Source organism: Onychostruthus taczanowskii, unplaced genomic scaffold, assembly GCF_017590055.1.
Source record: "Onychostruthus taczanowskii isolate IOZ18803 unplaced genomic scaffold, ASM1759005v1 scaffold2, whole genome shotgun sequence".
Taxonomy (NCBI): domain Eukaryota; kingdom Metazoa; phylum Chordata; class Aves; order Passeriformes; family Passeridae; genus Onychostruthus; species Onychostruthus taczanowskii.
The window spans coordinates 4,481,984-4,501,381 of record NW_024499239.1 but is presented as its reverse complement, the minus strand read 5'-3'; the positions used below and the strand labels follow the sequence as shown (position 1 = coordinate 4,501,381).

General features: G+C 40.7%; 1 protein-coding gene across 1 annotated transcript; it reads left to right on the top strand.

The window, feature by feature from the left end:
* The first annotated feature begins 232 nt into the window (after positions 1-232).
* SPATA18 (spermatogenesis associated 18) lies at positions 233-15,007 on the top strand. The gene is made up of 15 exons (XM_041402794.1): positions 233-352; positions 2,223-2,328; positions 2,440-2,516; positions 3,788-3,906; positions 5,728-5,859; positions 6,509-6,623; positions 6,701-6,936; positions 7,031-7,352; positions 8,353-8,514; positions 8,903-9,078; positions 10,753-10,876; positions 11,230-11,295; positions 12,114-12,281; positions 13,832-13,956; positions 14,932-15,007. Exons 1-15 carry the CDS (start codon positions 266-268, stop codon positions 15,005-15,007), a joined length of 2,091 nt encoding a protein of 696 aa, XP_041258728.1. The 5' UTR covers positions 233-265.
* The last annotated feature ends 4,391 nt before the right edge of the window (positions 15,008-19,398 follow it).

The window sequence follows — 19,398 nt, the reverse complement described above, 5'->3', positions numbered from 1 at the left end:
GCGGCTCAAGCCACCGGCGTTACCCGGCAGCGTCACCTGGCGGCCGCGAGCCATCCACGCGCCCCGCGAGGCGTCTCGCTGCCCCCCTCATTACCGTGGCACCGGCACCACCGCGCCAGCCGTTGCGACACCACCGCGGCTGCAGAGGCCCTCCGACGCGGCCAAGCCCAGGGAAGGGGGCCGGGCTGGCATTACCATCTCCTTTACACCTGCGCCGCCCGAAGAATACTCCCGGAGGGACAGCAGAGCGAGCTGACATCTAGCCATGGCCAAAGACTTAAAGAACCTGGTTGGCGCGGGAAGAGCCCGGGAGCTGCAGGAGAAGCTGGAGAGCTGGCAGCAGAACTATGAGGTGAGTCCTGCCACTCCTCGGGGCCAGAGGCAGCGGCACTCGTTCCGCAGGCCGATCTGGGACACTGCCCGGCACGCGCGTCCAGTTAGCGGCAGTTTTAACACCTGTTAAGCTCCCACAGCCTCGGTTTTTTGGCTTTTTGTCCGTGACAAGGTCCCCTGAAAACAAGGGTTGGAGGTTAAAAGTGAGATTTGATCGGTACCGGCTGTACTTAGAAGAGAAGGAACGTTGAAAACGGCAGGTGAAAGGATCACGGTTGGGGATGTGCTCAGAAGGAACGGTTGGGGCGCAGGAACGGTCAGGAAAACGTGAGGAAAAAGGCTGCTGAAAGTGAGAAGGGGTTATCCAGCATCCCAGCTTTTCTGGATGGGGAAACCTGTTAGAGTGAAAGGCTGAGGCAAGGCAACACGCAGCACGGCCGCCAAACGGCTTCAGTACGGGGGGCGGTGAGGGAGGAGTTTCCGTTACGGGGTGAGGGCTGCCGGTGGGTGAAGCGGAATCCATGAAGGGGTAACGGGAAACTGAGGAGGTGAAACACTGAAGCAGTAGAGAAGGTGTTAAATTAGAGAAAGATGAGACTTCACAGCTGTGACTTTGCTCAGTGGAAAAAAATCTTGACAGAGTTTTCCGTCCCGCATTCCCAAGTTTCTGTACCCTCAGGATGCAGATAGTTGGTCACGAGTCTGTAACCACCTACTGTGTGTGCTGTGGTTGGTGAGAAAAGAGATGCAGTGTTTTCAGGGCAAATATTTTACTTCATGGTTGAATAGGAGTTACGGTTACATGGCAGTATAACTTTCTGCAAGATTCATGGCAAAGGGCAGCTTTAAGGGGTTTGGGAATAGCTGGTAAAGCCACCACAGAGGAGGCCAGAGGAGGAACAGTGTCATGCATTTCAAAGTCTCGCAAATGATTGTTGGAGGCAGACCTTAAGAGGGCTGAGCGGCAGTGGGAGCTGACCTCTCCATCATAAGTTGGTTAGGAACAGTCTTTACAGTCTTGGGAAATGAAGATGAACAGTTTTAGGCTACTGTTGCAGAAAAAGAGGAACTGCCAGATGGAAACACCCTGTTATGTTGCTGTAATGAGCTGGAAAAATGCATTTTGCAGCCGTGTTCTTGTGGAGGTGAGCAGGTTTACTGCGCTCCCCAAGGCCTAAGGAAAGCATGTTGCAGCAATGAAAACACAAGCTGATGGGGGAATGGGTGGGAATTTCAGCTGTTTTGGAAGCTTGTAAAAAACCATATGGAGTCATTAAAACCTGAAGACCTAGAGGGTGATCTATGTGTAAGGTGATACACAAATTATAGGTAAAGATAAGGAAAGCAGGTACAAAGTGTGTATTCTTCTGGCAGGTGCAGAAAGTGTTTCCTAGGCATAATGCTGGGTTTTGCTCGTTCAGTAGTATATGTTTCAGTTTGTAACTCTTAAAAATCAGGTGAAATTGCATGGAGGCTTCATGTGACTGCTGACAAAGCAAGATAAGAACCTTATATGTATTATTTCAGCTAATATGGAAAACCAGATTTTTGGCTATTTTTAAAAATCCAACATCCAAAATAATCTGCAATCCAAAATAATCTGCTAAATTATTTTAATAACTGTTGAAAGATTTTAACTCAACTTCAACTTGTAGTTGCATCCTCTTTATGATGGAAAAGGAGTATGCTTTCTCAAGTAGTGAATGAACTGGGTCATAGAAGTCCTGATGTTTTGCTCATTTGCCTATTAGAAATAAGTATTCAAAAATGAGTATTCCAATGGATCCAGTAAGAAAAGGTTGGGAAGATGTAATTATGGGGGGGTACGTGCCATGATTGTAACAGGAATAACTTTAGTTGCAGATGTAATAATGCACATTAATTTACAGGGGAATTCTGCTGATGAAAATCTAAGCCGATGCTGTGAAATATTAGAACTGAACAGTGCAATTCAAAAGCAGCTCTTCTCAATTCTCAATGAAACATCTCAAGGAGGTAAATTGGTGCCTTGTCAAATTACTAACACATTTCACGTGTGCCATTTTTTCCAACTCTGGCTTTTTCTGTAAATGTTCTCACCATTTCTTAATGTATGTGTTTTCTTAGATGAATGTGCAGCAAAAATAAAAAGCTGTCTCCTGCCAAGTGTGTGCTATGCTTCAGGAAGTGACAACCTTACTCAGGTGTGTAAGAAACTTTTTTAAGGGAATAGAACTATGTGAATTTATACCTGCAGAAGCACTTTAATGAATTCCTGTTAATATTAGCCTCCCTCAGATTTTACTTAATGAAATATGTCCTTAGTTGTTGTGGAGACACCTATGGAGACAACCATGCTATTATGGAGGAATTTGCTTTGTATGAGAAGTCTGTGTTATTATACTGCTTTCCTTTTCTAGATACAGATTTGCCATTTACATTTGCAGAGACATAGTAACAGTATTTATGCCATGTCTCTTTTAGAAAAAATAGCACTGTGAAAATACGTGTGTAAGCTGAAGGTGTGCATAAACTCTATGCATTAATATGTGAGCTCCTTTTACTGTTTTTATTTGAATGAAAAAACTCTTAAGGATATCTTAACATTATATTATTTCCTAGAGTGTTAAAAGAAGTGTTCATGTGTGTCATGATAGCACCATGCTCCTGCCATGATATTTGGAGTTCATATGTATTTGGTATTTACTGAAGGGGTTGTAATACTGTTTGATACTAACAGAAAAAACAGATCTGTTGTGGCTTTCTGGCTTGAAAGAAAATATGAGAGTTGGCTAATTCAGGCTAGGAGAAGATCTTCAAGATCCTGAGATTTGACAGTAATGTCTCCACGTTCTTTGGTTTCTCATTGACCTGCTCTGTCAAAATATTTCACAATTAAAATAGGACAAATAAAAAGTGATATCCCTTAAGAGTCAGAGTCTTGTATACAGTAGGAGTGGTGGTGTGCTGAAACCCCCCTCCCAAATATAAAATAACAAAGTTATTGAATGACAGTACACCAGGAATACCAGTTACAGATTTGTAATTGCATGTGACATTCAAAATTTAAAGAAAAGCCTTTTGCGCAGTTGCTATCCCAAAAAGTTTAGTTGAGTTGGTGATTTAGTCAATCAGAAGTTGACTAACTGAAAAAAAACAACTATGTAACACATCTGGAAAATGCTTTTTTGTAATGATTCAGGCAGTAAATCTGCATATGCTGTTCTTCCATAATTTCTACCATGAGGTATAAAATAAGTGAATATTTTACTTTCTGTAATTGAGTCTTTCTTTGGTGTGCCTGAAAGGTATTGCTTATGTCTCAGAGAGAATGCAATAGCTTTTGTTCTCAGTTTCTTTAGGAATGGTTGTTGCTGAAATATTTAGAAATATATCTGCCCATTATGCTCTAGTACTTTACTGAAGGAATCTATATGGTAGAACATTCAAGCAATGTGACTTAATTTCCTGGTAGGATTCAACTGAAGGAGAACTACAGCTGAGAGATTTGGCCTGCAAACCGAAATGTGAATTTCAAGACCTGGAGGACAAACTAAGTGAAACCCGTGCGCAGATCAACCAGATGGAACGAGAGTAGGGAGATTAACTGCATTTCTTTCTGTTTACTTTTTGGTTTTTCTTTTCCTTTGATGTCTAAATATTGATGGAGATTTGTAAAATGTTTTATTTCTGGTCTAAAACCAGAGTTGCAAAATGCATCTGAGCACTGTATCAAGTGTATATATCCAAAGTGGTGTACAAATGATACAGTCACACCCACATTAATGAATTGACTTGGTAGATTTTGCTTTAGGCAGAGGTGTTGAAAAACATGCCAGTATTCTACATAAAAAGGTTTTGTATAGTCCGTGACAATCCCTTGTGGAGTTATAGTCTATGAAGTGTTGCATGCTGAGCAAACCCTAAACAAAAAGTCGAGTAGCTACAGTGTAAGATTTATTGAAGGACCTACAACATGTCACAATTAATTAGACATGTAAATTAATTAGACATGTAAATTAATTAGATATGTAAATACCCAAGAAGATAAAAGTCACTGTCATAAGATGGAGGAAGAGAGCTGGATTTCCAGATAAGTGACTAGGTTTGAAGAGTTTTGACTAGTTGCATAAAACATATTTTATGGAGCATTATAATATAAAAAATTACTAAGTTGCTTCAGATACAAGTTTGTGCAGTTATTACCAGTTCCATGGCCATTTATAAATGGCCATGGAGTGGCAGACACATTCTCATGCATCCTATTACCATGAGAACAATGAACGTTCCACGAGTCTTGGGTCAGTACATTAAGTGATATAATTTCATTCCCTTACTAAGTGATTCCAAGAATGTCAGTTTGGATTTTCCCCATGCCCATTTCTAGAGCTCTTCTTCCCAAATTTGCTTTTCTTTCCCAGTTGTCCTTTACAGTAGAATTTTTGAGCCCTCTTTTACTACTGTTCTGCTAGAAGTCCTTCCTGAAGGATCTGACTTAGGATGGAACTGTGCAGTCTTTCGTCTTAGCAGATGTTGCTGGCCTTATTACCTGTGGTCATCTCAGTTAGCTTGTTCCTTAAAAAGGTGGAACAAAAAATCCTGTCAACTGATAAATGTTACAGCTTTTGTTGATTCAGATCCTCAAAAAAATCTCACCAGGGTCCTCCAGTAAAGAAAAGGAAGGACAGAGTGAATACCAAAATAAATAGAAAATATTTCTTTTTTCCTTCCGCTTTTGGTAAGAGACAACAGTAATACAGGTGTTTGGAGGGAGAGCACAGATGTTGGGATAGTTTTTAATATTAACTAAGAGTAAAGGACAGAAGATAAATTTGCTTCACTGGTTGTCTGCCAATCTTTAAGAATCATTCCTTCTTTTGGGGACAGCAGGAGAGGAATTGTTAGCTTTTGGTATTACTTGAATAACATGCGAGATGTCTTTTGACTGACTAATATATTTCAGCAAAGAAAAGAGCCCAAGAACCTGATAGAAGACAATACATAGGTTCTTAATCTGTAGGAAAGAAAACTGAGATGGTTTAGTTAATATGTTAAATATGAGAAATAAATTAGTTTCTTTTAAACCTGATCATCTGAGCTAGCATAAGGATGCCAAATGTTAACCAGTGATTTTTCGTATAGCACACAGTGCTCTATCTACTTTCCTGCCACAATACACTTACACAATTTAAAGTAAGATCAAGGGTTTGCTTTGTTTCATTTGTTTTTAAACTCTGGATTTTTCCTGTATTTCAGCATAAGGAAAGCATGCTGAAATTATTCATCAAACATAAGGAGCTTGCTCAATAATTTTCCTATTTTTTCTGCTCCTTTTGTTTGATGATGAGGATTAATTGATAGATAGTTTACATTGATAGAAGGACATCTTGAGACTGACTGTTCTGTGTGGTTAAGTCTGAAGTGTTCCCGTGCTGAACCATGCAGCTTAAAGAGATTACAGCAACTGGATGAGTACGAGCAGAAGATTGAGAACTTGCGGGATGAGATTGCTATGCTGGATTGCAGAAAGTCTGTCATCCAGAGCAGGTAGAGACCTTACTCAGAGAAGTCACTGATTCATAGAAATCGGTCATGTTAGGTAGCATGAATTTCTTCCTCATTTAAAATTGAAATATAAACAAAAGCCAAGCTTTTTTACTTTGTTATGAAGAAACATAAACTCTAGATTATTTGTTCTAGTGCCAAAATATTTTATTTTAAAGCAACTATGTTATGTTTGAGACAAAACAGCAAATAATGCACCTTTACAAAATACATGGAGAGCAACTGTGTGAAATAGAGAGTTTTTTTGTTAATGAGTCCTCTTTTAAAGAGTTCTGCTCTGTAGTTGTAGTGTTAAATTTTTACTTGTTTGACTTCAGCAGTACTCTTCAGTGCTACTGAAAGAGGAACAAATCTCCAAAATATTACTAGTTAAAAGTGTGTTTCCTAGGAGCAAAGTGCTTGGCCTTACGTGCTTTACAAGTTACATTACTTTTACCATTTATGCTTTAGGCTATAAAACATATTATGAAAATGCCTTCATATTAGACTAACCAGCTGTAGCTTCTTTAATGGCTTTGGCTCAAAACTCACCTTACCCTTGTAAAAATTAAATTGATGAAGAAATCTGCCATAGGGAAAAGCATCTGAGGATAGTAAAGTGACATGAAGCTTCTTTGCACGTGTATTGTAGGCTTGCTTGTGGTAGGACCTGCTCTCCACCGTGCCGTCTGACGGCCTGCTCTCCACCGTGCCGTGTGAGGGCCTGCTCTCCTCCACCGTGCCGTGTGAGGGCCTGCTCTCCTCCAGTGTGCCGTCCAGGGGCCAGCTCTCCAATACCGTGCAGTCTGAGGCCCTGTATCTCTCCTCCACCGTGCCCTTTGAGGGCCTGCTCTCCTCCACCGTGCCGTCTGAGACCCTGTGTCTCTCCTCCACCGTGCCCTTTGAGGGCCTGCTCTCCTCCACCGTGTCGTCCGAGGGCCTGCTCTCCTCTACCATGCCGTCCAAGGGCCTGCTCTCCTCTACCGTGCCGTCCGAGGGCCTGCTCTCCTCTACCGTGCCGTCTGAGGGCCTGCTCTCCTCTGCCGTGCCGTCCGAGGGCCTGCTCTCCTCTACCGTGCCGTCTGAGGGCCTGCTCTCCTCTGCCGTGCCGTCCGAGGGCCTGCTCTCCTCCCTGTCGTCTGAGGGCCTGCTCTCCTCCACCGTGCCCTTTGAGGGCCTGCTCTCCTCCACTGTGCGGTGTCAGGCCCTGTGTCAGGCCCTGTGTCAGGCCCTGTGTCTCTCCTCCACCGTGCCGTGTGAGACCCTGTGTCAGGCCCTGTGTCAGGCCCTGTGTCCGTCCTTCCAAGTGCCGCGCCCTTTGCGTGAGGCCCTGTTCACCTCCCCGGCTCAGGAGGGGCAGCGCTTCACACCGTGCCTGCCTCATAGCTCGCTATAACTTCATTTATGCTAAAGAGCGCTTGGAGGCAGAGGCCGCTTTGAGGCGATACTTCTGTGACTTGGAGACGGTGCAGAGGATAATATACACTGCAGCTGTGGTGAGAAAGAAATATTATTTCTGCTTTTACAGGAGGAGTGTTGTAAAATACTATGTCTGCATTGGTTTAAGTTGTGGGTAAAATAGCATTTCTGTCAAGTGCAGAGAAGAAAAGCTTTCTTTCCTTTTTTATTTTGATTTTTCTTTCTTCCCCTCACACTTCTACATTGAATTCTCAATGTAGTGTCCTACCTGACCTGTCCCAAGATTGGAAAGGGCCAATGATTTATTGTACAGGTACTAAAAGAGTGAAATTTGGTCTGAAATTGGTCAAATAATTTGGTCTGAAAAGTACAAGGTATCTGCAGTGATCAACATTGCCTTAGTTAGAAAAATTCTTTTGGGAATGCTGCATTAAATACTCCAATACTACAAAGTTAAAAATCTTTCCATATCATGCTTTCCTTATGCTTGTAGCTATGTGCTTTTTTAGTTTAATTGGGTCCCTTGAAACCACGTAGATACCCCACATTTACCATGAACTCAGTTTGAAGAAAGTCTTCATTTTTTCTGTATTGAATCTTCTTTTCTATAAAAATGGTGTAACACATACCTGTATTAGAGAGGCAGCATCTCTTAATGTGTGTGATCCCAAGCACATTTTGCTTACTGAAGATTTTTCTTTCAACTGTCATTCAGTTTACAATCTCCAATTCACCCTCTTCTCCCAACAAAAGAGGTGTTTCTGACTTAGATGTTAGGCTGTGGCACATAAAATGCTGTTACTCATATCTTTGAATGTGATTGCATTGATCATGGGTATGTGATGGAATCCTGTGCAAATATAGAAGATTAGGTGGGAAGCTTTTCAATCTTATCTTCTGCACATAAATTACACTCAGTCAGAGAATTCCTTTCTCATGAGTTAATTTTCTCCTTTACACAGTATATAATATTCCTCCTTATTTTGATGATAGTGGGTTAAATTAATTTTCTCAGATAACTGACAAAAAATTAAACTGGGTCTCCTGTATTTAACTAGATGTTCTTTATGTTTGCAGGAATCTTTCCGTGCAGCAAAGGTGGCCTTCTGGAAGGTCAAAATAAATGTAAAAGACACTTTGGCTATATGTCACAGAGGGGGACCTTCATCACTTGAAATCGGTGTCCTGGATTATATAGCTTGCCACAAGGATCTGTATGACGTTTGTTACAGTGTCCATGTAAGTCAAGGGCAGTGGGGAAGTAATGTGGTGGTCTCTTTCAGGAGCTAGTAAATTCAGAATATGTAAATTAGAAATGCACTGTAATGTGAAGGAGAAAAGGGCCACTGTATGGACTTTTGTCTTGTAGCAGTTTACTTTCTAGAACAATATTGCTAGGACTAGTGTATGTATGACTTAATAATAGCTTGTTTGGTTTGTTTATAGCAGCACATTCTTTCTGAAACTGTTGTTTCCTGGAATAGTCCAGGGCAACATTACTATGAGCTTTTTATACTTTGATTTTTAAATGTAGAAAGCTGAGAGGCATATTTACGGGGGATTTCTATACTTGCTTGTGAAAAAAATTGTTAGTGAATGCAAATTACTCATGTATGTTTATTTTCAGGATGTAGTTTGCTCCATGAACAAGAACCCAAGGCTTCCATGTCCAGGAGAAGTTGATTTCGTTGTCATCAGCGGTTTGATTCGAGAGTTGTGCTGTTTGGCTTTTGCAATGCAGACACTCATTCCTCCTCTTGATATTTCCTTTGGTATTGATGGAGAATGCTTCAATAGGAACATGTGAGAAATCTTTCTATTCAGTCAGACTTACCATTAAAGGTTTTGTAGTCTACTTGTTTCCTAATTAATATAGCAGTTCAAAATTGCTAAACATTAATTTGGGGTAAAACCCCCTGGCCTGCAGTGAATTTGGTATGTCTTTTAGGTTTAGGATAGTGTGTAAATATTAGCATGTACATAAGCATTAAATATTTTTTTTTATTGAACAGCAAAGCAATTTTCTGGATAAACTTCAGTCTCAAAGCATATGAAATTTATCATTTAAGAAGAAAATGATCATCAGCTTGCCCTGCTTAGTCTCTAGCTGCCTTTTTAAAAATGTTTGCATCTTTGTTCCTCCCTACTGGCCTGTTCTGTAGAAGTCATGTTTACTGAGATCAGTTGGTGTCATTACCAGGATCATCAACATGTTTGCTGCAACCTCCAGACTGTGGCTGCTGTACAACATACAAGTATTAATATTCTCCCATCTCTTCTGGTTTAGAGCTGGGCAAAACCAAAACTGCCTCTTAAAAATGGGAATTTTGTTAATAATTTTTCTTTTTTCTATAGGGTCAAGCTGCTTTTTTAGCAGACAGAGGGTGCTTCCATGTTGTCTAGAAAATTAATGGGATTGATATGTCGTAAAAAATTGCTCTAAAAAGCAAAACACCTTACATCATTAAGGAGTTTTCTAGTAATAATTCAGAATAGAATGGAACCCAGGTTGCAAAGAGCTTGAGAAGTCAAGGAGAGAAGTAGAGAAGATGAAAGTAGACTCTTGACAGGAGAATACAAAATCATTCAGGACTACTCAATGATCCTATCCAAATACAGGACAGTTAGCTTTTGACACTCAAAGCTATTGGCTAGATTAAGAAGCACCAACACTGTGATGTAGTCTTGAGATGCTTTCTCCACCTACTTGGTTTGTATGGCCTTAAGAAACCACATGTAATATGTTTTGTGTGCTACTGTGGGAGACACGTACATTTGTCTCTCTAGCTAAATAAATGTGGCATATGTATATGTTTACATGTATAGCATGTGTATGTGGTACACAGAGATGGGGCAAATTAAAATTGTAGAAATTAAAATACCTCTGTTTATTACATGTGATAACATTCCACAAAGAGCCAGCCAAACATCGTTGTTCCCTATGCCTTGCTTTGTGCCTCTGGTTATGACACTGTTTTATATAACTTGCTATTGTAATACATTACTAAAGTATAAATGCATTGCTTTTAATACAATTTCTGTTATTTGGTATTTGTTCTGAGTTTGAGTCCATAAAGCCAGATGTGTTATTTATCCTTATAGGGGGCTTGTTCTAGCAAGATATTCCAGGAAGAGGGGATAACTGTGTCTGCCAAATTGCTGCTCAGAAGGTTTAATCTGTCAGTGGACACAGGGGCCCTGGCTTGTGTGGGGCTTATGCAAAAATTAAGGTCTAGTGCCCTTCTGAAGTGTGAGTTGGCTTTATTAGAATGTCTGTCAGTATAAGTAAACAGTATATTCTGATAAGTCTGTCTTCCAAGTCCGTTTACTTTTACAGGACTACATAAAGAATACATACTTTTGTTATGTGGAAAGATATTAGAGCTATAGCTACTTTTTATCAGCATTGATGATTTGGAATGTATTTGTCTTTTGGCACTTATATGCAGACATTTCTTGTACTGTTTGTTTCAACAGGTACTATCGTAGCTTTGACTCAGATTTCACAGCTCCCTTTGTGGCCTATCACGTCTGGCCTGCTCTGATAGAAGATGGTACTGTAATTGTGAAGGGAGAGGTAGTCACTAAAAAAATGGTTATGGTACGTATTTTGTTCAAGAAATATGTTAAGGGAAGTCAGTAGATTTCAACACGGTTTTTAAAATTTAAGAAGATAGGTTTTTAACTGTTCCCTAGATGGGTGGAGTAGTATATCAAATACCAATTAGGTTTTAGTGCCTCATCCTGTATATAGGATTAATAGTTCCATTTTCCTTAATGTATTAATTATGCAGATGTATGGCTGTTGTCAGAGTCTGTTCTAAAGGGAAAGCTTACTGTGTTTCCTCTCTGTCCTCAAACCTTGTCTCCAGCATGGCAAGTCTGTCATGGCTTGCAGAGTCTGTCTTTATTAAAACTCTCTCAGAAGTGGTTTATCAAACTTTTCTCTTGTAGTGTCCTCGTAGATGCAGAATTAGGAGCAGAAGCTGCAGCTGTGGCCGTCCTCTGCTGTGTGGTCCAGTAAGCCTCAGATGAACATTTGTAGTGTTAACAGCATCAAGTATTTTAACTAGGAATGTAGGCAACCTGTTAAAAATGCTGATGTGCCACATGTACATTTTGAAACTGGGAATAAGTGCCTTTGCTTGATGGTCTCAAATGAAGTGAAGCTGAACTGACAGATAGTTATTGCCTGGTATAATAATCAGTAGAAGTACTGTATGAGAAGTAGATCATAGTTAAATTCTCAGAAGTATCAACTGTGTATCTTGGAGTGCTTTGCCCATACTCCCATTGCTTTAGTGCCCTCCTGAATAAATAATTGCATCATCTGGAAGTGTTTCAGTCATTTTGGAGTACATATACAACACGTAGTTCTGCCTCCTGGAATTAGTAACCTAAATTTACTCCTAATTTACGAAATGCATCAATGGGGCAAAAAATAGATGTAAGGTGAGCGGGAAGGGAAGGTGGTACACGTAAGATATATGAAACTTTAGCAGAGTTCTGCATATTTTATGGTTACAAAATGTTTTAAATTATTTCTGTTAAAAATGTGTACATTTTTCTAATTGTTAGCCCATCTTATTAAATTGACATAGGTGCCCTCAACTTAAAATGTGAATATTGAAAATGTGAGAGGCTTTCACTAGGGCTCCCTTTTTTTGTGTGTGTGCAGACTGTGAAAAAAAACTAGAAAGCTGTTGAACTTGACTTAGTAACAGTAGAGCTGCACTGATAGATGTGCAGATTTTCTGAATGTTGATGGGTCCCCAGGTGGCTTTTTTTGGTTACAGTTCTTTAGCACACCTGATTTTCCGTTTCTCTTTGTCTCGCAGGTGGCTCGAAGCCGCAGTCTTTCAACAGTGAGGGTCAAAAGTAAGTGGGCATATTGGTTCCTAGTGACTCATGGTTTTCACATTAAGCCCTTGAATGATCAAACAAAAGAACAAAATAACATGTTGAACGTCTCTGATTCTGAAATACTTGCTGAAGTCTTAAATTGGGTAGGCCATTTTTTTATGTTTGGAGAAAGGCTGAGATTTCTTACTTGGAGGAAAGCTTGTTTTTTCACTCTACTTGGACCATTGTCATGGTTTCTCTGCTGGTTGCCTTCACTGTGGCCAGTGCTGTAGTAAGTAAAACTTGCTTCCTTCCTTACACAAGAGACACAAGCTACTGCACATCTGCTGTCTTCCTGCCTTTCAAATTCCAAAGAGATGGCTACGTGGTGAGAGTGAAGTGAGGGATTTCAGGCAATATGAATGTGTGCCTATCTTGAAGCCAACCCAATTCCGAGATTTAGAAAATACAGTAGCACTGAAATGTACCTTTTTCTTCCATAGGACGCTGCTAACGGAACATCTTCTGCAGTGCAATACAACTGGATTCAACGACTTTGCTGGTGCCATTTCTCTTCAGAAATGCCTCAAATCTCTCAATGAACGGAAATTGTCACTCCAAATGGAATTTGTGTTCAGTGTGTTTTTTAGAACTATAGAAGGCTTATTTATAATTTTAAAGATGAAACTCTTTTGATTTAGAAAAATAGTGCGCACAGTACAGGATCATTTGGCAAAATTTGCAAAGCTGTCAAGAATTATGTAATCTTGCAGGTGGAGATAGAATTTTTGCATCTAGAATGTTGGCTTCCCCCAGATTCCAAATGATGCCGTTTAGCTTGATAGGATGTTTAATATAACCTAAATGGTGAATGTTGCAGAATGTTGAGGTTAGCTGTTACTTGAAAACAATGTAATTCATTGGTTCTTATTTACAATTTTAGAAAATGCGATAATCATAGGATGTGGCAGTCTCCCACAGCAGCCTTTTAATATATTCTTGTGATAAACTGAATTTTCTAACTACAGTGCAGAAGTTGCACAGAGCAGTCATAAACTGTCAATAGTCCAGCAATCCTAGGGCTTTATTGACATTTATGGAAGAATGCTCATTTGTCCTTTAGCAAGGCAGTAATAGTCCTTCTTCAAATACATTCTAAGTTAGAAATTATTATAATAAAAATTTGTAGTTTGGTAGTAGAAGTATTTTGAAAGTGTGCCACTGAGTATTTGTAGGCTTGAAATATTTGATTGAGGCTTCTTCAGTGTCACACTTAATGGGCTTTCATACTGTATTGATAGATCAGTAATTGTTATGAATACAGTGAAAAAATCCTGTCCAGGTATCTCTTACTGTGGGCATTTATTGCACTTTAAGTGTAAAAATTGAAGAGACCTGAAGAGATTTAGCAGTGATAAGATGTGCCATGATGACACATGCCATCCCACTCATACCAGTTGGCTCTCTGAGCCAGAAAGAGATGAACCGAGGCTGGAGAGAGTGTGCAGGTCAGTGGAGAACACCTGAAGGAATAGCACTGAGGAACTCCAGCCACTGCAGGCAGAGAGCTTCACCAGGGCCCACCTTAAATCCTCTATTCTAAAGAAATCAGATAGGAGGGGAAGTAAACAGGAGAAACTAGAGATGTGTGCAAGCCTGCAGGGCTATGGACCATATTGGCAACCTGAGAAGTGGATGGTTCCTGTGTCTGGAGGGCTGGAATGGAAGGGCAAAGGCACTTTACGAGGGAAAGGCATGTGAGATGAATGTTATTGCCCTCTCTGTTGACCAGCTGGAATGCATGGAGCTTGACCTGGGCATGGATGAGGAGCTGACTGGGTAAGGATTAAAAGGGAGGGCAGGAACAGGTGTCATTATTAGTGGGGAACTGCTACAGGCCACCTGGCCAGAAAGACTTGAGTCAATGAGGCCCACTACAGACAGGTAGGAGCAGCCTCATGTTTGCAAGCCCTGGTCCTCATGAGGGACTTCAACCACCCTTATACCTGTTGGAGGGACAACACAGCAGGGCTCAGGCAGTTCAGGAGGTTCCAGATGTGCACTGATGGTAACTTCCTTCTCTAAGTGACGGAGGAACCAGTGGGGAATGTGAAGCTCAAGGGGAGCCTGAGCTGCAGTGACCACAAATGGAGGAACCAGTGAGGGGAGGTGTATGCTGGACCTCAGTTCTCACCAACAAGGAGCAGCTGATGGGGAATGTGAAGCTCAAGGGGAGCCTGAGCTGCAGTGACCACAAAGTGGTATAGTTTGAGATCCTTGAGTCAATGAGAAGAGTGAGAAGCAAGCTTGCTACCCTGTGCTTCAGGAAAGCAAACTTTGGTCTCTTCAAGGATGTCCTTGATAGAGTGCTGTGGCATAGAGTCCTGGAGGGTAGAGGAGCCCAAGAGAGCTACATGATATTCAAGGATTGTCTCTCCAGGGTGAAAAGCAATGTATTTCTACAAAGATGAAATCAGGGAAGAACACCAGGATACCTGCATGGATGAACAAGAAGCTCCTGGACAAACTTAAACAGGTAGCTTACAGAGGGTGCAATCAGGGAAAGTAGCCTGGGATAAACACGGAGAAATTGTCCCAAAAGCCAGGTAGCTGTTTACGAAAGCAAAAGCACCAGCAAAAGTAAATTTGCCAAGGGCATCATAGCTAACAAAAAAGTGCCTTCAGGTGCATCAGCAATAAAAGAAAGACTAGGGAAAAATGTGAGTCCTCTCAGGAAGAATACAGGAGACCTGGTTACCCAGGAATGGAGAAGACTGAGGTATTCAATGACTTTTTTGCCTCAGTCTTCACCAGCAAGTGCTCCAGCCACGTTGCCAAAGTTGTAGAAGGTGAAATCAAGGATTTAGAGAATGAAGAACTATGGGCTTAGAAGCCCACTGTGATCCCCCTACTTGGCTTAGCCGGGAGGAGCTGGCTAATAAAGAGGAATGGGAATGATGGAATAGCCCAGAAAAGAAAAACTTTAATAATGAAAATAATAACCGTGGCACAAGGTACAGAGGCTAGATTCCAAAGACCCTTTGGGTGGGGCACATGCAACCAGGTACAGGGGCACAGGTCCAATCAGGTGAACTCAGAACATGACCTTATAAGAAAAAAGTCCTGAACCAACAGAGAAGGGAAACTGGAAACTTGACCAAATACAGGAAGGTTCTATTACATACTACTCCCAAGAACCCATGGTTCCCACTGTGACCTGACTAGGTGTCCCTCCTCAGTATACTGCCTGCCATTGTCTGAGGTCAAAACCCTCTGTAAAATCATCTGAGATAAAGATCTTAGCAGGATGAGATTCCACAAAGAACTGTCTGCTGTAGGAGGAGAATGAGTTTCAGAACATCTCAGGAACATGAAGGTGCACAAGTCCCTGACATCTGGTGAGTAACATCCACAGGAACTGGCTAAGGAAGTGACTAAGCCACTATCCATCAGGTTTGAGAAGTCATGGCAGTCCCATGAAGTTCACATAGACTGGAAAAGGGCAAGCATAACCCCCATTATTAAAAAGGAAATAAAGAAGACCACTGCTTGTGGAAAAACCAGTTGCATCCTCATTGTTTACACTCTGCAGGACAGACAGCATTTTAAATGCTGTGCTCTCTAGAGCACATTTTAAATGTCTGGTGCTCTCTAACTTGTGAGATGTTTTTGTTTGACTCTGCAGAAACAGAGAGAGAAAGCCATTAAAAGGAGAGGAGGCGCAAAATCAGAAAAAAGAGTCCAAAAATATTGCCAGGAGAAGCAGGGTTAAGATGTGACTGGCCATTGCCTGTGTGTGTAACGTGCAGTAGAACCGAGGACTCACAGCATGGACTTGGTCAGCGAAGCTGGTCTTGCTGGACAATGCAGGGTAGCACTACTTGCACTTGGGCTGTGTGCTCTCCCTCTTGCCCATAGGACCCTCCTGGCAGGATGCAGGACTTGTGCTCCCTTGGCACGTACCAGAGAGGGGCTGTGGTTTGTAGAACACCTTGGAGCAGAGCAAAAACCTTATGAAACCTTACCAGAATGACTAGAAAGGGCTAGTGGGCGTTTTAGATGAAATTATATGTATTAACCTGAGGGAACCAACTTGGGAAAAAAAAAATTACATCTCATTTTCTTGAGGAATTGTTTGTCTAAAAAAGGCTCAGGGCTCCTTTGCCCAGCATAAGACACAAAGCTGAATATTTCCCACGAGATGGCACTATTGCCGTAAGAACAGAAAAATCAGGTTTTAATTTCAACTGCAGTTTTAAAAGCTATTGCCATCATGAGGTTTGCCAATAAATGCATAATAGTCACAGACTGAAGTAGCATCAATGGATGTCAAATGGAGAATTAGCTTGCTGATTGAACTATTGAAGTTTGCTGCCTGATATAAATATGAAAATCCTGACGTATGTGTTGTGAGATGAACATCATTATCAATACATTATTGGAGAACTGTTTGAGTTTAGGTTTTTTTCCTGTTGAGGGGTCAATTTTTCAAAATTACATTAATGAGTCTTTCCAAAGTGAATATTATTTATCTGGTTGTATTCTGACCAGTCTTCTTAAAGAACATATATAAACTGAAATTCAGGTTGAAAATTAACTTCTCTTAACTAATTTGTCCTTTTAAAATTGCTTCTAGTTCTTATCAAGTTCAAGAAAATGGCAGCTTGCAAAATTGTTATCTTGTGTATGTTTTTTTCTGTTGCAATGGCTGACTGTCAAGTTGCTTCACTATTCCCTTTGTCTATGACTGAAATAGATGTTTTTGGACATCTTTGCAGGCTTTTTAATGAAGTGCAAAGCCTTCGAATCAGGAAGGTACTCCCTGCTTTTAGCTGGACCTCTGTTCGTTTTCTAATCAAAGACAGAGTCAATTGCACCTGCTGAACCCTCAGGATACAGCTGGAGGGAACACTGCTGTCACAGCAAATGGTTTAGGTAATTATGTTCTTCAACTTATTAATTACTGTTTTAAAAGAAAGTTTGTTTAGCACCATGCTCTATCTTTAATTGCAGTGTTGGTCCAGAATGTCATTTCTCTAATGCTTGGAAGTTTTCTTCTGTATCCAGCCCAAATTTATTCATTTCCTATAGCCGAAGAGGCTATACCTCTTTGTTCTTCTGCCAGTGTGATTATCTTCAGAAATCCTCATTCCCTGTCTTTGGTATTTGCCCTACTGTTGAGAGCAATCGTGTTTTCTCCTCTAAAATAAAACCACCAAATCTTTCCATATCCTTTGAAGAGAAGCTTTTCATTGCCTTGATTATCCTTTTTGGGTGGCTCTGGGTATATTTCTGTTTCAGTTCATCTTTCTGGAGTACAGATGACTAGAAATGGTGCCCAGTATTCAGGATAAGGCCTGACAACAGCTTTGTATGATACACTTATCATTTTCATTGTACCGTTGTAGTGTGTCTGTGGGGAGTGGCTCATTATCTGTGATCAGTTAATAAGCTTTATTATCCTCAGTTGTTTCAAATTGATGAGTCTTTTTCCCGCTAGAACTTAATTCAGCCACATATTTTTTGGTGGACTCTTGATGTCTAAATGCTTTTCATACAAATGGCACGGATCTTTTAGAAATGCTGAGCTTTGGGCATCCATTTGCACACATACCATGGCAATGTGAATGCCATAGTGCATCATGGTGTGTTCCTCTATTGCTAAAACTTACTACAGGGTGATTCTTTGCATTAAGCAGCCGAAACAGATTTTAGTAAGCAGACTTACAAAGTTTCAAAGTAGCTACCTGGAGGTTGATGATGCAAAGGAAAATATCTTACTTAACTCTATTTATGTCCATTTGGCCAAGAGAAGAAATAAATGTGAAGAGTATCACTATAAACTTGAAATATTTGGAGACCATTTGAAATATTGGAGACCATTCAATGGGCAGGTCTCTGTCAATATTAACAGAATGAAATACTAGAAATTCCTCATGAAAAGAATAGAAGTTATATACCTCATGGTTTGCAGCAAGAGCTTTAAATAATACTGAAATATGTTATAAGTCATCTAACTTTGCCTTTTGATTTATTGATGACATGGCTGTCATTTCTTGAGACATGATTTTTTACTTAGTTGAATTTGTCTACCCCTTAGATTTGACGAGGGCCTTCATAGGCATCTCTACAATATATGTATAACACTTGTCAGAGAAAAAATGCCCTTCTAAAAATATTTTCTGTTCTCATTGTTCTTCCTTCACAGTTCATCTACTGTGCAGCTTTCAGACTAAAATCTTTGGGTCAGGAACAGTTTCTTACCTTTTGTGCAGCGGGGCTGGATTTCACGGTTGACGTGTCTGCGAAGCAGATGCAGCCTTACCATTATCAGTGCTTGGTGCAACATGCTCCCCTAGTCCCATGAGTCAGTGTGGACCCATCCACACTCCTGTTGCACAGCATGAATCACTCTCTGTGCCCAAGTGTTGTGCAGTTAGAACAGCTCCATCATCTCCTATAAATAAAAACAACCCAGGCATCTGGATGAGTGTTTACGTGCACAAATTCCTACGCGTTATAAAGACAGGGAGGAAGGATTAGAGGGAATATGATGAAAAGACACATTGCCTCTTACATTAAGAGCCTTCCTAAGTTACCCCTAAAATATGTGGGCCTTGAAATGGTCTTGAAATGTACACTTTTCCCTTATTTTTGAATAGGCTTAAAAGTAGCTTCCTCCTTATCTCCCTAAAGTATGGACTGCACACAGGGAGAAAAGCTGCTTGGGAGTTTCGGCTGGGCCAAGGACAGGAGATTTTTCATAAGGTCAGCTCTTCCCCCCTAGCTGCTGTCTAGGAGACTTCTCAGAATTTCAATAGATGGGCTGTTCTTATAGGGTGGTTTTTGTTGCTGTTGTTGTTTTGGGTTTGGCTTTTTTTTTTTTAATTTTATTTTTTTAACTTGGCCTTGGAATAATATCAGATAAATGAGTACTTCAACAAATGGTGAAAGTTGCCTCAGAGAAATTGCTTTTGGCAACTGTTCCTCCTAATTAAAATGAAAGTCTGAAAAGCCTCAGTCTTTGGGAACAATTAATCAAATGCCGACACTAGATAAGATACAGATAATGTTTTGTGCCTATTAATTGCTTTCTACAATTAGCATGTGTGTGTTCAGCCAAATGCAGCCTGACCCTGATGTGGTGGGAAGGAGAGGTTTGGAGTGAATGGAGGGCAGCACCTGTCACTTGCCCTGCTGAGCCAACCAGTGCCTTCCCACCTTCCTGCTAACAATAAGAACAATTAGTAGAAAGTTTCAGTACTGAGAGACTCCCAAACT